The sequence below is a fragment of the Telmatherina bonti genome (genome assembly GCF_933228915.1).
Source record: "Telmatherina bonti genome assembly, chromosome: 1".
NCBI lineage: Eukaryota > Metazoa > Chordata > Actinopteri > Atheriniformes > Telmatherinidae > Telmatherina > Telmatherina bonti.
Genome location: NC_136619.1, coordinates 12319392 through 12338442, shown reverse-complemented (window position 1 = coordinate 12338442; position 19051 = coordinate 12319392). Strand labels below are relative to the sequence as shown.

Genomic DNA, 19051 nt, shown 5'->3' with positions numbered 1-19051 from the left:
TGCCAACCACTACCTGAAGCGTACAGATTACCAGAGGACCTGAATGAGAAACTCCTTTAAAAAAAAGCGCAGAGACAGAAAATGAAGTCTATTTTTAAGAATTACTCAGGAGAAAAGAGAGTTTAAAAGACTTGACAAGGTAAACAGAGAATAATCAGCCTTCTAATTTAAGGTGGTCTCAGGCTAGCTGGCCAGCTGACCCGAATATGAAAGTGACATTTAGAAATTAAAAAAAAAAAAAAAAAGAGAAAGAGAAAAAAAAAAACATAGCTGAGAAGATTTAATGAGAGTCTCTTCACTTCGCTCTCCCTGTGGGGAGTAACCTTTCCGACTCCCCTGTGACAACGTTCCCTCCAGATTTATTGGGCCCTTCCTTTGCCTGCTCTGGAATAAAGAAAAGACTTGCTTCACCATCCAGACACTGACCTTTAATTTGACACAAGCGGGGACAAGCATGGCTCAAGACGCCTGGCCCACCAGTGACATCAAATAGAAAACTGGACCTAGCAGTGGCAGCGATGATTTGAATGCCCAAGACCTTGTAGTGGTGCCTTTGCTGATAGGCTTCATTTCTACCTGGTGCTTTGTGTGGGGGATAAAAGTGAGGAAGATTAATGTCATAGCAACAGAGGAAAAAACCCAGGTATTACATCTAAACCCATGCAAAGCTCATGGAGAGTCTAACTAGCATTCAGCCATCACCCTGGCATTAATCATGGATGGCCTAAGTCACCACTCCGCAGTCTAGACCTAAGTAACAAGTCCTAAAAGAACCATGTTTGCTATTAAGCTGTACAGTAGCAAGAAGCTAGCTAGGTTAGCTAGGAAAGTGGAAAACCGAAGTGAAACAAGAAAAGGTAACACATCTTAGGACACTTTTGTGGTTTGATGGAGGATAGAAACCTCCCAACACTTCTAGCATATAAATGTTGGTGGTTAGCCATGATCTGAGGACTCGTCACGTGGTGAAATGCTAATGCCCCTTTATTTAGTAGCTAATCATAACCATTCATACTGAGTACTGAGAGTTTAAGTAATGAGAGTTTAATTTATTATTGAGCTGTACTTTAGCAAGAAGCTAGCTAGCTTAGCTAGGAAAGGTGGAAAACCAAAGTGAAACAAGAAAAAGTAGCACATCTTTGGATACTTTTGTGGTTTGAAGGAGGATAGAAACCTCCCAACACTTTTAGCATAGAAATGTTGGTGGTTAGCCATGAACTGAGGACTCGTCACGGGGTGAAATGCTAATGTCCCTTTATTTAGTAGCTAATCATAACCATTCACAATGAGTAATGAGAGTTTAATTTGACCTTCTTAGACCTTCAGCCGTTTTTTTTTTTCAAAGCTTGCGTGGTTTGCTCTGCTGTAGAAGTAGGAATAGCTTCCTGATAAGTGAAAATGTAGCTATTATTGCAGACAAAGCATCCATTAATTAGCACAAAGCTACAGATGAAAGAATCTCACAACATGCTACTCCAGGAAACAGAAAAGCTTAAGTGTTTCCCTTTTGTCCTTATTCAAAATATTTAATGTTCCATTTCAAGAAAAGGCTCACAAAAACCTCTTCCAGACAGAACTCTGTAGATATCATACTGTACTGTACTATGCCTTCTAATCAACATCATCTTACATTGTAAAGAATTGCTTAACGGTCTGAACCACCACAAAGAAGGCTGTGAGTCACAGTGAAGCAGTTTGGATTTAGTGATGCATCAGTGGTTAAGTACATATGTAGTTATTGTGGGGAAACAAATGTTTTCTCTCAGTTCAAGTGAAAGTGGTACACTTTAAAGTGTTGGACTTGCTTGTGTTTCAGAGATGTCAGTGCTCCGTCAGCCTGACTAGACAAGGCAAGGTCAGATTACAGCTTCTGAGACTCTTATGGGAGGGACTGAAATAGAACAGGCAACAAGGAGCAATAAACAATCATGATTTAATAATAATAAAGCTAACCCAGTTCAGTCCCCACTGACACTCTGAGCGGACACAATTACCTCTTGTAAAGTAAATCTCAAGGAGCAACACACAAGATGATGTCCTTTAATGTGATCACCTGTAGGGAGGCAGTGCAGAGGAAGACCATCAAGATCTAGTGTGTGTGTGTGTGTGTTTATGTGATCTCCTCCTGAAGGAGATTAAAGCTTTCATACAATTACTGTTATCTAAAGACATTTCACAAGGGCTCTTATCCTCTATATCACCAGCATCACAGCAGGTAAGCTCCTATTGCCAATAAGATACAGTACGTGCTTTGGAAGAGATGCCACTTTTGACAGAGAAAAAGGCTATCAAACACCTCCAGAAACCATCGTCCATGAGTTATGCCTCTATCCATTTAACCAAAGATACATACAGTATTGTAAGTGTACTGATATTTGCATCATAGCTGTTTGAACATGCTGTCAGAAATGGCTTTTATCGCTTTATAATTTGATTTGCAATCTTATAATCCTGAACCCTAACCCTTCCTGCAAGAGGAGACCCCTGGGAAAGCCCAGGACACACTGGTGGAATTATTTCTGTTAGCTGGCCTGGGAAAGCCTCTGGATCCCCCCTGATGAGCTGGCAAATGTGACTGAGGAGAGGGACATCTGGGCTTTCCTGCTTAGGCTGCGGCCCCTGCAAACCGACCCTGGATAAGCAGCAGCAACTGGATGGATGGATGGATGAATGGATGGATGGATGGACGAATGGATGGATTGATGAATGGATGGATGGTTGGATGGATGAATGGATGGATGGATGGACGGACGGACGGACGGATGGATGGATGGACGGATGGGTGGATGGATGGCATGTGGCCATAATTTCTCTATGTCTTTTTCATTATGGGTCAGAATGGAAATAATGCATCATTGAACATCTGTTTTCAGCATCAGTTAAATGTGTTCCGATCACTCCCCAGGATATTTTGTAACTTTGTCCTGATTATAGTTTTAACCGCCTTTTGTTTGACTAAGTTATTCAAAGAGGCAACAGAGGCAGAAGTATCAGATACAATTAATGCAACAGATGACTTTACAGCTCATCCTTTAATGCTCAATGGGCATGGTACTTTTAATTGTAGTTATAATCATTCAAGATATCAGACACACAAACTATTTAACTGACTAGTAGCTCTGCTGCTAAATTAAACTAAAACTCAGCAAGTTGTCAGTAAATCAAAACCAAGGGACCCAGAAGTCAATCACATGACTTCCGCTCCCTTCAATGTGAAGTATGACAGTTGAGGCCTGAAACATGTTTGTGTGAACTCAACTGGACATCAGTCTTTATGTAGCTGTGTGATGGATAAGCATCGACCTGGCCCGGCTTTTTCAACAGTTTCTGTCCACATATACTCTGGAAGTCTGAAAGGTTTGCACTGGAGATTGATGTGGATAGAATTGGGAGTAGATACAAAGGAACATCTGACTCAAGCAGCAGGATGCAGATCATGATTAGAAAAATACACTGTGGAAATCACAATTTTCTTCACACTGTGTTGAGAATATGAATCTGAGTCCTTGGCTGTGACTGTGCTGACATGAATTATTGAAGGATGTATTTGAAAACTACCTGAATATAACACACAACAGGGAAAAGTATGAACTAGCAACATTTAATAGCAGACATACTTGAGATGCATTCACACCTCGAAGTTCACTGAGCAACTGTGGACTTGGTTTGACTGGGGGATTGCAACATTCAGTTCCAGTTCATTTTGCACATTCTCACACTTATCTGACCTTATAAATAAGGTATTCCTATTCTTGCCAGAGGTGGCCCTGATGAACAGCAAAAAAGAAAGCTCGCTCAGTGATTGGTGAATGCAGGACAACTACAGTTTCCACCACACAAGAGGAAAACGTGGAGCTGGATTAGATCTTAGTGGTCTTGGGTTGATCATATTTCAATCAGAACGTTTAACTGAGTTCTTACAGAGCTGACCATGAGACATTTCTCCCAGCCGGACTGCCCGTCATCCCACACAGATATCTGTTTTGGTTGGGTTTAGCTGATGTATGTGCTGAACTCAAAGTGCCCTCTGCTTTGTGGTTCGCTTTGTGTATATTGGTCAGCGTCTCCTTCTTTGATCTAAAACCGAGTTTGCTTGTGCATTCACTATTCCCCAAACAAAACAGACTTTCTAACCAGATTAACTATTTGTATCACAAGGTCTGGCATGATTGCACCTTCATTCACTTCCAGTAAATGACTAGCTGTTATGTTTGCAAGGTGTCACGCCCACGTATCTTCTGGAGATTTCACTGGAGAGCTTGGTGTACACTCTCTGCACATGTCCAGGGCAAATGCTGTGCACATTTTTACACACACACACACACACACACACACACACACACACACACACACACACACACACACACACACACACACACACACACACTATTAGGGCATGAATGTGTGTCATAGTTGAAAAGCACTTAGTAGACAACAATAGACACAGGATTTGGGTGAGTGTCAAATCAGATCGAAGTAAAGATACTTTATTCATCCCTGAAGGGAAGTTCAAGGTTCAACCAGCTCGTCCAAGGTTTGATATGCAGACATTTAACATTTGTGACATGTAATTTAAAGCTCTTTGAGTGGCTGACTTATGAATGGAAAACCAGTCTGTTTACTGGATACAGATATATTGTTATGGACTGGAGACCTGTCCAGGTTGTACTGAACTGCTTCAGAGGCAAGAAGCATGCTTGGAAAGATAGCCTTTGGTGGACAGTCCTTTTATACCCAATGCTAACACCCTTACCTTTCAGCAATCAATCTGACAAATAAGTTTTGTTGAATATTCAATGGAATTTTTACTCATTTAAATGCGTGACTGACATCAAAATTTTAGATGTTATTGCATTTTCTACATGCAATGACGTTTTTCAGTGAAGCATCTATGTACATATTTAATATGTACCTTTGTATCTATTTAATAAAATGAATTAAAAGTTTAAAGAAATAAAATTACATATTTAAGATGTTGCAGGAAAACGTCTGAGTATAGGTTTTTTCTGAGTACATTTGTTCAGACAAAGACTAGGATTTTTATCTAAACAGTTAGTTATGGACACAAGTGTTCTGTTATTACCAATTTTATTAAAAATGATCATTTGAAATCTTTTCGCCCCCCACTTACGTACTTGCTTTTAACTAAACTGTTTCAGAAACATCCAACTGAGGGTAAACTGTAGAACTTTCCATTATGGATAGACCTTAGTTTTAGATACATTGCGGTGAAAAAGTCAGAGAACTCTTTAGTTGGCTGATTTGTGCTCTATGGGTCTATTACTAGTTCATGACTGATGTTTGTTTTATGATTTAATTTTCATTTCTGCATAACTAATCCAATCGGCATCATGATGCAATATTAGTTTTTATTCTAAACGTTTAGTTTAATTCTTATTTTTTAAGACAGTGCTGTGGTGTTTAGGACCACAGCCTCTCAGAAAGTCGCTGGTTTGAGCCTCGCCTGGGGGAGCGGTTTGAACAGTGTCCTTTCTGTGCAGAGTTAGCATGTTCTGTATGTGTGGGTTCTCTGTGGGTACTCCGGCTTCTTCCCAACGTCCAAAGACATGCACGTTAGGTTAATTGTCCACTCTAAAATTGCCCCTACAAGTGAGCATGTCTCTTTGTGCTAACCCTGTCCACCCTGTACCCTGCTAATTGCTGGGATAGGCTGCCTCTGACCCTGAACTGGAATAAGCAGTATGGAAAATGAATGAATGAACTAACAGGAGAGAGAAAAATAACACAAATACACCCCATAACAAATTATTAACAGATGATCATCATTAACTTCTCAGACCATTACTATTAGGAGGAATCCTAAAAAGCTCTTCACACTGCTGCCAACAGACAACAAAGGCCTCTTTCCTTTCTGTGTCGCAGCATTAAAAGTAGTTTCCAAGCTTTCAGTTTGCTTTGTTTGCTTCTGCTTACTTTCATACTATAATGCAAAGTTGGGTGGAACATATTCATGGCTGTCTGGGGAGCATTCAGAGGCTGTATGAAGTAAGAAATGGAGTTAACACTAAACTGCTTGTTTACAAAGCTTCAAATCTCTGTAGTCATTTATAACTGTAGACACACTGAATATGATCATTTTCTGCAACAACAGTGTAAAATATTACTGATTGTTCCTTCAGTGTCCCCTTATGGTACTTAAGTGGTTCAAGGCTGTTTCATGAGACGCTCCAGCCACAACACCGTGAGTGATGGGACTGAGTCACTGGCACCACTGAGACAAACACAGTCATATGTTTACTTGATGAGATGTCTTTCCGGAGACAGATTTCCCTCGGAGACGGACATTCCTAAAGTCTCTCTCAAACGGAAGTTTTCATTTTCTTTCTGATAAAATAACTTTATTTTAAAAAGCCAATAATTTGCAGCTGTTAGTAGATGAGCACACCGTTCTGAAATGCACGGCTCTCATAACAGGTCTTTTCACTGGAGGTGTAGATAATATACATTGTGGATGACATGTGTCCTTCACATACTGTTATTTCCCTTTCCATCACATCATCAGCATCCCGTATCATTTTAGTGTCACATTTAGTTTAATGTCTGAGTGCAGTGACGTCTGATTCTGGCAGCTGTAACGTTTCAAGTGTAGCCCTGTTTTATTGTAACGTTTAAGCAATTTGCTGCTTTCATGTTTGCATCTCACATCCATATTAAGTCAAGATTGTTGCCCAGTTATTTGTCATTACACATGTTTAATCATAAAGAACTAATCCTATTCTGGTACCTCAAAATGTATATTTTATCCTTAAGTCAGCAACTTACGCTTTCGTGTGAATTAACCTACAAAAACCCAATGTGACATATATGATACACACACTTTATGGTGGAAACTTTGCCAAAGTTGGTGTTGAACTCTATCTGATTTTTGTCTTCTGCTCCTTAATGGACACAAGAAAGTAGAAGGTTACATGATCAAAATGTTAAACTATCACAGTGTAATAAATGCTAAATATTCCTAAAAATGTTTTTTATTTTACATTTTGCAAAGTGGACAAATAAAAACCTCATACTAAAAGAATTTATAAGAAAATAAGATAAAAAAAAAAACTTATCTGATTACTTCTCATGGGTTCTCATGGGTTAAAGAAGGAAAAGCTCAGTTGAGTATCTTGTTTAAAAACACATCAGCAGGATGAAGGTTTACTTAATATATTGGTTGCTGTATGGATTAAACCGCCTGCTGTTTCTTATGCAACGCAACTTCCCTCTGATCAGAATAAATGACTCTTTCAGGCTGGTAAATTTATTTTAGTCTCTCATAAAACAAATTTGTCCCACAGAGGTCACTTCATAATAACAGCACCAATGCTTTGAAAAGAGCTTTTATGAAATTAAACAAGACAAGAGAATGGGACACTAAATATAGCTGAGATGAATGTAAAAAGAAATAATCTGATATCCATCAGTGTTTTTTCATTGTCGTGTATTAATTGCTTTCCATAGACATCAGAAAACTTGTTGCTTCTGCTCCATTTTCTTTTTTACATACATGCATAATTTATGAAAACGTTCCCTGGCCTTGTTTTTAATGAAGCCCGACTGTAGAGTGAGAAATTAAATTTATTATCAAGTACGTGTGCAATTTGTCTTGGGTTGCTGGGGGAAAAAAACACATCAAAAAGAACACAAAAACAACGTGAATATATATATATATATATATATATATATATATATATATATATATATATATATATATATATATGATGTATGTATGTAAGTAAAATATAAATAGAATCATCCAATGGTAATGTATTTAACATACAAAATTGACATAGAAGCTTACAACATTGTAGGGCAAAACGTAACGTGTCAATGTGTCAACAACATGTCCTCCATCAATTTTAATCTTCATTTAATTACTTTAAAATGTAATCAGATGAAGATGTAATGAAAATTTATGATGAAAAGAACTCTTTAGATACAAACTTCCATGGCAAAATTTTATTTGTCTGTTTTTTTTTTTTTTGTTTATTTGCTTGTTTTTTTGTTTTATTATTTTCTTTGCAAATACATTTCAAAGGTTCAAAAAAGTCCAATTAAATACTCCTAACCCCAAGCTCTGAGTAGTGAGTAGTGAATAAATGAATGAAGTGTGTAAGACGAAGAAGAGCTAACAGAAGTGGGGGAAATATATATAATAATACATTCTTACCCTGTTATATATATATACATATATATATATATATATATATATATATATATATATATATATATATATATATATATATATATATATATATATATATATATATATATATATATATATATACACATGACTGACTGCAGTGAAAAAAGTAAAACTCATGATATTATGCCACTGTTAGTAGCTTTAAATATTGATTTTGGCCGGGACATGAGGACATGGTCAAGATTAGTTTGATTGTGCCTTACTGTCATTTAAAAAAAGACTCAAAACATGGTTAAATAAATAACAGCAGGATAAGGGTGATTAACGCGAAAGATACATAAAGGATTTCTTCTTGCAATGTAGCTTGAAGCTAGTAAAGATGAGGCTAATGTTAAGAATGTTAAGTTTTAGCTTCTTAGCTTGGATTAACTTAATGTAATGTTAAGCAGTTTTAAGAGCATTGCCAAAACATTTAAAAAAGGGTTTAAAGCTCAAGGTTGTGCTTCTTTTTTATGTTAGCAACATTAAAAATCTGGTGGTGTTTTTAGCTCTTCTATTATGCATCCATGAGGATTGGTGACCTGTTAATGTATTATGTATACGTGTTGGTAATCAGGGTTTAAACTTGCTATATGCAGCAGTCGGTGCATTCTCAGTTTGGAGAAGTGAGAAAGGTGGGCTAACAGAGGAACCAGGCCAACTTAGCACAAATGCAGGCAGGGAGTAAATGTTCTGCCAACCACATGTCGTGCTGGTTTAACTGAGCTCTGAACAGTCAATTAAAACAACTGTTTTGCAACAATCTGTTACTGACATTCACACTGTTGTACATTTTGCTGCAGAATGTTTCCATGAAATGCTAACTGAGTCCAAGTCTGTCTGTTTTTAGAAGGTGAAAATGTTGCTCTTTTCATTTTACTGCGAGAAATTTTAATTTGACTAAACTATCATGTATTTCTCCGCAACAGATGAGACAAGAAATATAACTACAGACACTGATAAATAACTAAAACCAGCTGTTGGAACTTGGGTTATGATAAATAACTAAAACTCTGGTCCTCGTGTGCGATCACCCTGCAGGTTTTAGTGTTTCCCCGCTACAACAAACTAGATTCAAATATAAAAGGTTCTCCAGCAAGCTGTTGTCATCTTCTGCACCTGCCTGTTAATGAGCTGTTGATTTGGGTCAAGTGTGTTGCAGCAGGGAAACACTAAAACCTGCAGGATGGTAGCCCTCGAGGACCAGAGTGGAAGACCCCTGCCTCAGACAAACATGTTAATGTTTGTAGTTTCTATAATTTAAACTAAGTGATTAGATTCTTATAGCCCTACATTTTTAATATTTTGACTTTGCAGAAGGCCCTGCGATGGACTGGCGAGCTGACCGGGGTGTACCCTGCCTTTTCGCCCAAAGACTGCTGGGATAGGCTTCAGCTTCCCTACAATCCTGGATTGGATTAAGCGGTTTGGAAAATGAATGAATGAATGAATTTGCAGAAGTCATTTGCTAATGACTTAAAAAAAAAAAAGCAGAAATGTTTGAGTTCCATTCAGAGTAAGATCTTTTGCTTCAGTAAAATGTTGTTGGAACTTAAGACTAGTGTCAGTTGCATGAGTCTCATGTGTAAGACTTGACAGCTCTACAAAACAGCACTGCTCTCATCCCCAACACTAGCAAATGCCAACAAAAATGCCTTGTCAATTTTAAGCTTACAGTTTTTATCACAGCTTCAGCCTACATCAAGTCAAACTGTGGCTGCCTGTGCAGAAAGTCAATCTTTTATCATAATCTTTTTTTTTTTTTAAAGAAAAAAATGTTATAATAGATGTAATCTTCAAATTGTATGAAAAACAATCATTTTGAGCAATCTAGATAAGTCTAGATAGAGCATATAGAAAGTATTTCTGTTTAGAAAATCCCTAAAACAAGAGCGAATGTGCTAATCAGGACAACACACATCACATTTGTGAGAAATTAAGTCAAATGATCTTCCTTAGAGAGCATTTGGAAATCTATTTATACATAAAACAGGACTGATTACATTTTAATTTATAAATATACGATTATCACGGCTGGTTTGAACTGCAGTTTTTGCAGATCATGCACACTCCTTCAACACACAGTAATACATGCTAAACACTGCAATGCATAATACATATATTGAAAATAGAGCAGGAGAATGCTAATTGAAAAGAGAACATAACTGGGGTGGATGTTAATTACAGCCATCATGTTTACAGCATATGGAATTAATGATATCTTTACTGGGAGTAATTGAGCCTGTTTTGGCTCGAACATGTGATGAAGACAATGGATTCCGTTCCCCTGATGAAGGAGCAACCAGTTGAGTGCCTGATGGCTCGGGCTTTGAACAGACCCTTTCTGACACAAACATCAATGAGGTCGGTCCTCTGAGGCTAAGCATAGGCAATAATTAATCTTCTTAGACATCATCATCCTCAGCGTCACCTAGCAACCGTCCACCTGCATTAACAGCTTCACAACAGAGGCCTGTCACGGACAGTCCGGAGTCGCGGTGCTCAGCACGTACTTCAGCGTTAAAACTGGTTGTAAACCTTTTCTGCTTGTGAAACAGCGTTCAACCACATTTTTAATTAGATCCTAAACAGGATTTTTAGAACACATATATTATTAGAGAGAAGTGACTTAAATAGAAAGAAGCATAAATTATCACTTTGCCTGGAAAGATTTTATTGTTCTTTCACGGCAGTAAATGATTGCTTCATTATTATCCCTGTGAATCCGAACATCACACTCACACCAAAGGTGTGGATAAAAAGAAAGAAAAATAGAAAATTTATTCAACTTATCTTCTCTTTCATATTAAAAAGTGAAGATATTAATAAAGAAATTAATATTTAAATATTAATTCCGGTACTGATGCACAGCAGGTTTTATGTGGATGTGGGAAGAAGAAAAGAAGCAGGTTTTCTAGAGGAAAAATGAAAGCAAAGGCAGGACTTTAAATATATTTTGTCCTCTAATGCCCACATAAATGTTTAGAGAACCAGCAAAACCAGTACCAACACCTTTCTTTGAATATGTCAGCTTATAAAACACACAACAAAATCGACAATGGATTCTTAAACACACACTTAAAGGCCAACAAGTCAGTCACAGGCAACATTTACTTGTCAAATAAAAAATACTGCAGTTTAGTATCTAGATAATACTATTTAGGCACCAACATACATGTTGATTTTTTTTTAAAGCCAAACAGCAGCAAAACAGAAAAAAAGAGTCCAAGCTTCCCACAGATCAACAACTGGAAACAGCAAACGGCCCTGTGTTCAGGTAAAAGACGTGACCGAGTTCCTCAAAGTGTTTACTCCCGGAAAATTGAGGAATAACAGGCTGTCATACGGTGACACATCAGCCTTTGTTAAAGAAATTAATTTGCTCTTTGCCCAGCTCTCTGATGCTCGGCCTCATGGACAAATTGTCCATTTGGCGAGTGCAGTCTAAATGGAACTGCGTCTTGGGCGCACTGCTCTGGCGAAGCACAAAGAAACCGGAGCAGATAGGAATCCAATTATCCAAGGCAAATAATGGATGTCTCATTTAAGATGTGCGGCTGTTGCGACAGTAATGGCACTGCCACAATTTTCCCAAAGCCAGTCTCTATCAAGTGCATCATCTTCTGTTCAACACTAACTCATATACAGCCTCATACTGCAAGATGTCAGCCTGAGCAGATCATAATAAATCTAGTGAAGGCACAGAAAACGTGGTTTTAAACATAGAGTATTAACTCACATGTAGCGTAGGTGTGGGTTCATCGCAAACGCTCGAGCCTGGATCACGTTCAGGTTACAATTCATGATGGTTCTGCAATGAAAACAGAGAAAGTGCAGATGAAACGGTGCAGGAATCACCAAATATAGACATTTATTTTCCTCCAAAACTGCATGCCCACAGCTTTATTATGTGACGATGTGCATGTGGATATTTTGAGGTTCTTGTTGTTTTTAACATGTTCTTTATGCATTTATTTATGTTTTCTTCTTCTCCTCTCATCTTTAATTCTTCTTATTTTGGCATTTTAGATAGATAGATAGATAGACAGACAGATAGATAGATAGAGAGAGAGATCGATAGATAGATAGATAGATAGACAGATAGATAGATAGAGAGAGAGATAGATAGATAGAGAGATCGATAGATAGATAGACAGATAGACAGATAGATAGATAGATGAACATAGAGAGAGAGAGATAGGTAGATAGATAGATAGATAGATAGATAGATAGATAGATAGATAGATAGATAGATAGATGAACATAGAGAGAGAGAGATAGGTAGATAGATAGATAGATAGATAGATAGATAGATAGATAGATAGACAGATAGATAGACAGATAGATAGACAGATGGATGAACATATAGATAGATAGATAGATAGATAGATAGATAGATAGATAGATAGATAGATAGATAGATAGATAGATAGATAGATAGATAGATAGATAGATAGATGAACATAGAGAGAGAGAGAGATAGGCAGATAGATAGATAGACAGATAGATAGATAGATAGATAGATAGATAGATAGATAGATAGATAGATAGATGAACATAGAGAGAGAGAGAGATAGGCAGATAGACAGACAGATAGATAGATAGATAGATAGATAGATAGATAGACAGACAGATAGATAGATAGATAGATAGATAGATAGATAGATAGATAGATAGACAGACAGATAGATAGATAGATAGATAGATAGATAGATAGATAGATAGATAGATAGATAGATAGATAGATAGATACAGATAGATAGATAGATAGATAGACAGATAGATAGATAGATAGATAGACAGACAGATAGATAGATAGATAGATAGATAGATAGATAGATAGATAGATAGATAGATAAATTTTAATCTTTTAAATCTTTAAATCTTTTAAAAAGCTTTATAACATTTTTTTTGCCTTTTTTCAAGCACAAATAATGTTTTTTGTATTTTATTTGAGTCAAAGAAAAACTAAACAAATGTTGCTCTCATCGTGGGAAAGCACTGACACAGCACTGGTTTGTTTCTGTACTTCTTACATGCTTTTGTCTGCTGTTGCAATGCGCTGTAATAAGACAAGTTCCCAGTCTCTTCCCATTCTACTTGTTCTAACCCAGATCTGTATTCATGTGTATTCATGTCAAATAAAAGTTTACTTTGAAGCAGCATCTGAAGTAAGATTTGTATCTTTAACAAAACTGCGTGAAAATCTCTGGGTGGAGAAACAAGCAATCCCTCTGTGACAACTTGAATGGAAATAAATGTCAAATTAAACTTATTCTCGCTTCTCCCAGAGAGCCAATGGAAACCGCTAGAGGACTCTTGGTATTCCCAGTGCCCCAGTAGGGGAACTACTGTTCTGAGCTACAATTGTAATGACTTCTAATCTTGTAATCACAGATGTCTCTTTCCACAGAAGTCACTGACACCATCAGCGAGTGCCTCATAATACACTGAGCTGATTAAACTCAGCTGTTGGAGACAATTGTCTTCTAAAAATCCGATCATCGCTTTTCAGTGTTTCACTCAGACCATCCAAAAGTTCCCAAGGTCAATCAGAGGCTCTGGGGAGTTCCTTGAAAATGTTGTTTCCACTGAGAAAGTCAACCAGAATTATTTTTTCTTCCTTACATTTAGTTAAATTAGGGTGACGGTGGAGTTTTATCTCCTGCGCGCAGTGATGCTGAACACAATCCACCCTGTCCTTAAAGAAGACTTTAAGCTTTGACTGCGAGACGCAACAAATCTGAGCACAGGCGGAGTGTTAACACGTACATCATTGGATGCGTTCCCGCTTGAGAGCATTTGGAAGGTGAGGAGACCGACTGCTGCAGCTTCTGAAAGAGAAACGTCTTCTGATCTTTCCTCCAGACAAGATTTCAGCTGCTCCATTCTTGTGTTTCTCTTTTATAACATGCCAAATGTTGTCGGTGGGTGACGAGTCTGGACGATTTCCCAAAGAATGTCATGTTCTGATTGGTCAATCCACGGGGCAGTTTTTCCACTTCTGTTTAAAATAATCTTCCACACAGAAAAGGTGGAAGTACTTCTGGGTCTTGTATTTTTTGTTTATATGTTTTTTTTTCCCATCACATGATAAAGGTGTGACCGGATCATACAGCAAATTCCTCTTCAGATTGATGGTTTTCGTCAAAGAACAGGAAGATATGTGTCATGCTGAGCTGTTTTCAGCATTAAATTACACTTCTTTTTTTAGCTGTTTTAGAAATGACATCAGGTACCTGCACACAGTCAATACCATTCAAATAACAGCCACTCTGCTGTCACATAACTGTCTTGAATTGTCAGCATTTTAAGTTTAAAATTTGATATTTGAGAGCAACTTGGAAATAGAAGCACAGAATCAATGATAAACATATTAAATTTGCAGAAAGGTAAAATGTGTCTTGTTTTGTACAGACAGAATCAGCAGGAAGAAAAACGATCAGCTTCTGATTGTGCACTTACAAAACAACTCAATCTTTACGAACGAATGATAACATTTCCTCTCACTTCACTCAAATGAAGACGGCGATGATGAGGGAAAATCTGAAATAAAATGCTATGAGTGACTGTTTCTTCGCTTCTCCCTCCAGACTGCTTAAAGCCCCGCAAGGCGGCATCACAACAGCCTGGAGTCCAGACGGGGAGGAGCCGGTATCCCCTGACAAGGCAGCAGAGGGAGGCGGCAGTAATGAGAAAAATGCTAATTTAGCAGCGGAGATATTGCACTTGGCCTCCCTGATGAGGGATCAGGGGAGAGGCCGTCTCTAACTTTGGAGGGCAAAGGAGGGTATGGTTTCTCAGCAAAGAGCAGAAGAGAAAAAAAATGAAGTGGAAGAGGAGGTCTGGAAACAGCTGCTGCAGTGGAAATGATGTGGCTTCACACTGCATGGTTGCAAACCAGGAAAGGAGCATCGCATTCCTTTAAGAAGGGAAGTGATGAGAACAAAAGGAAGAAAAACCCACTACGCTACAGCAGGGACCCTTAATTCAATTTTCCCTGCTGCTTTTTAGTATTATTTGATCAGTAGCTACACAAAGCAAAGGGGATGTTCTACCAGCAGGTGACTGGTGAGAATTAAAAGCTTGTTGAAACTTCAGCTTGTGTTTGGAATGGGAACACGCTCTGGTCTTGCTGTTTTCTCTACACAACCTGCAGAAAAATGGGACGTTAAATCCAGCTGTTGGAACTTGGGTTATGATCTGATCTGCTGCTGTCATCTGTGGAAGTACACCGCTGGTTCTTCTGCAGCAAAAGGAGGAAATCTCCCAGAAAACAGGGATTAACAGTGGTGCGGTTTGCACTGCCCTTTTCTAGATCTGCATAGCCCCCCCCCCCCCCCCCCCCCCCACCACACACACACACACACACACACACACTCGCCTTCCCCCTGCAGATAAAAGCATCAACACTCACAGTCTCTGTAGTCCAGTGTAGAGCTCCATATCGACGTCTCTCAGGGTCTGCAATCCCGTCCAGTTCTCTATGTGTCTGTAAACAGCAAGAAAGAGGATAGTAAATGAGACATTCCCGCTCATCCGAAGAGAAAGGAAAACAAACCGGGACATGTGACAGGAGAAAAAGTCCTTTTCCAAGTCCCAAGTTGCAAATTAACTGGCTGTGTGTTGTCAAAAGTTTTTGAATCCATATTCATTTAAACTGCAATTATTGGAACAGCTCTGACAGAGCGCTCTCTGTTGCCCTCTGATAGATTTAATTGCCAAGAGGCAGCTTCTGAGGCTTAATCTATGTAAGGGAAAGTGTGTGTGTGTGTGAGGGGTGGGCAGATAGACCAAATAAACGCTGCAGATGACTTTACTTCTGTTAAGACTGTCAGACTCCGCGGCAAACCTCTTTCTGTGTGGCGGAGAAGAAGTGGAGCTGCTGCCTTTAAATTAGCTTCAGGAAATGTTCATTTAAAAGCAAAGTATTGGCGATGGCTTGGAAGTTGACACTGCATCAGGAACATTGGTTTAAGATAAAGGGACGCGTGGAAAAACTGCAGAGGAAAAAGAGGAAAAGAAAATCCAAATCTGCAGCATGAGCTAAACAATGTATTTACACTCGTGTATGGTATGGAAGTCTTTAGAGCATGTAAACAGATGCACCCAAGCTGAGTGTGATCAGATATGACAGGGGTCACCTAAAACTGACCTAAGTCAGTCCTTGAGGGCTGGTGTCTTACAGGTTTTTGATGTAACCCTTTTCTGACACACTTGGCTCACAATAATTGGATCTAAGAGCCGGTGAAGTTCTGCATAGAGACTGATTGACTTTACGTCAGGTGTGTTGGAACAAGAATCCATGGAAAGCCTGTAGGATTGTGGCCCTCTAGGACCAGAGACATCCTGACCTAGGGTTAAACCAACTGAATGACAAACAAAAATAACTTCATCCAGCAAAACCGTTTTTTTCAGAGTAAACTAAACATTTTCATGGTTAGTACCTCATCCTGTTCTTTTCTGCTGAGATAAAACTGTGAGACAAGCAGGACATGCTGCCTTTAGCGGCAGCTGTGGTACCCAGAGAAAACCTACCCATAGACTGGGAAAACATGCAAGTTCCACACAGAAAGACCACCATTCAAACCTTATCGAGGCTGAGACTTAAACCAGTGACCACACCCCTGTGCAGTCTCTAAGCACATACACACATCATTTAAACTGAGACATTGAAAAGATGCGTGTGTATCAAATTAAGACATTAAATATTATATATATATATATATATATATATATATATATATATATATATATATATATATATATATATATATATATATACATATATTGACATGTTTATTAGTCTGCTCCATGTTACAGCACTTCCAGTGTTTTGAAATGTTTTTGTTTACTCTTGTTTAATAGACTTTAATATGTGACGGTAAGCCAGGGCAACTTTGCACATTTCATGTCAGTCTGTTTTCAGTTTTCTCACTTTTTTTTTTTTTTTTTTTTTTTAAATTTTGTTTTAATCAGTGTCATATGGTGGGCCAGGTATTATTGGAAGTGGGCCATGGTGCCGGTTGCCAGATATATGAGCTTGTTTTTTTATGTTACTTTAGCAATGTGATATTTCTTCACTTGATTTTGGAGAAGCTTCTGCTCAGTACATGTTCTTCATCTTGTGTTTCTGGTGAAACGCTGTCCCTTGTGGGGGCCCTGCAGCTCCAAGGTGCACCACATGCTCTTGTGGTGAAGAATGACACAGCCCTGCCAAATGCTACCATCAGTGCTGGAACCTGACCTAGCCCTGCTTCATGATGGCGTACAAGCTTCCCACGTTCTTTAATGAAGGCTGGCAGATTAGAGCAGTTTGCAATTAGAGAACACGAGTGACTCTGTTCTTGGATATTTTTCCAGTAAATGAAGTTTAACAGTTTCATTAAGTGATGAATAGCAGCAGTGTTGGTGATAATTTGAGGTGAGGTCATTTCCAGATAATTTGGGAGATCTGAAATCAAGGCAAAGGTTCTGATCCTTGTCTGAGTCTGGGCCTGTCCTTCCAAACCACTCTCTTTTGTGATTTAACCTGCTTTTTCCAGACTCAGAGTTGGCTGACAGATACAGAGGAATTATTCCATTTAGCTGTAAAATATACAGACTAATAAAGTTCAGCAGTTTTCAGTAGGTTTGTCTTGTTGGTTCGGGACCTAAGAGAGGACTTGTGTCCCCCTCAGAGATGCAGGGTAGGGGTGCAGGACTTGAGCCACCGACCTTCAAGCCACAGAATAACCAGCTCTATCACCTGAGCTGCCACCTCAACTCCTTCCTAAAGTTCTGCGTTATGCTCCAGAAATGTAAAAGCAGAGTTATTGCTAATTCAATACATTGGCATATTGCCAACAAAATGTCCTATTTTTTTTTTTTTTTTTTTTTTTTTATTCTATGCAAGACACATTTTGTTTGTAGACACTGTTTTACTTGTAAAAAAAAAAGTCATATTTCAAATACTTTTAATGCTAGATTGAACTAAGCAGCTGTTTGGTTACTCTGTTCAACATGAGTGACACTGGGGTGAGGCAGCTGTGTTATTCAAAAGACAAGCGTTCTGCTTCAAAAGCTATTTTTTTTTCCAAACTATAATCACCGTGAAAAGAGCAGCTGGTAAACAATGAAATAAACAAACCTTGCTGGATGACTTTTTAAATTTGAGCTGAGTATTTTTACCTATTAGGAAAATGTTTCTTCTGTTTTCTACAAAGGAAGCGAGCAGGATGCAAACATGACGAACATGGCTGAAACTTCACAAATGATTGTCAGCATGGGTTTCGGAGAATGTCTGTGAAGAGGAGTTTGGGATGGCATCAGGTTCAAGAGTGACTGACGTCGGCCCTCAAGGCCGCTGTCCTGGATGTTTCCTGCTGCATCATCTGAATCAGACTGATGGGTTAACATGCTTCAGGAGAATTTAACAGCAAGCTGTTTGCGATAAGTCCTGGATTGCGGCAACATCTACAATCTGAAGGGTTTAAGCCTGTGAGGGCTGGAACTGGATACCCATGCTTTAATGTATCCAATGCAAATATTGATCTCTAACTAACTTACCGTGAACTAAGACAAACACTCCAGAGAGCTGCTGTTATTCAGCATCTTCATTTCCTTTCTTTCCAGTACACTTCTTCATGTCGTAGTGGTCTAGCCATCCATTACTCATGTAGCAACGGGGAAGTCACCTGATGCACTGAGAAGTACCTCGCTCCATTTCTCTAACATGCTTATGTATAAATATATGACAATATTGCCGTCTCTAACTTATTTCTCCTTTTTTCTGCAGGACTTCCTGAACAAGTGCAGTTGTACATGTGGATCTGTCTTTCCTGTCGTCTCCACCCCAACCAGTCGAGGCAGATGGCTGCCCTC

At 38.6% G+C, this 19051-nt stretch overlaps 1 protein-coding gene across 1 annotated transcript in view; it reads right to left on the bottom strand.

The window, feature by feature from the left end:
- The window catches only part of ntrk3b (neurotrophic tyrosine kinase, receptor, type 3b), a gene marked incomplete at both ends in the record, with an annotated part of 243575 nt that overhangs the window by 183164 nt on the left and 41360 nt on the right, over nt 1–19051 (bottom strand). The window contains 2 exon segments of the mRNA XM_079244813.1: nt 11928–11999; nt 15606–15680. Of these exon segments, the coding sequence (XP_079100939.1) occupies nt 11928–11999; nt 15606–15680 (147 nt within the window).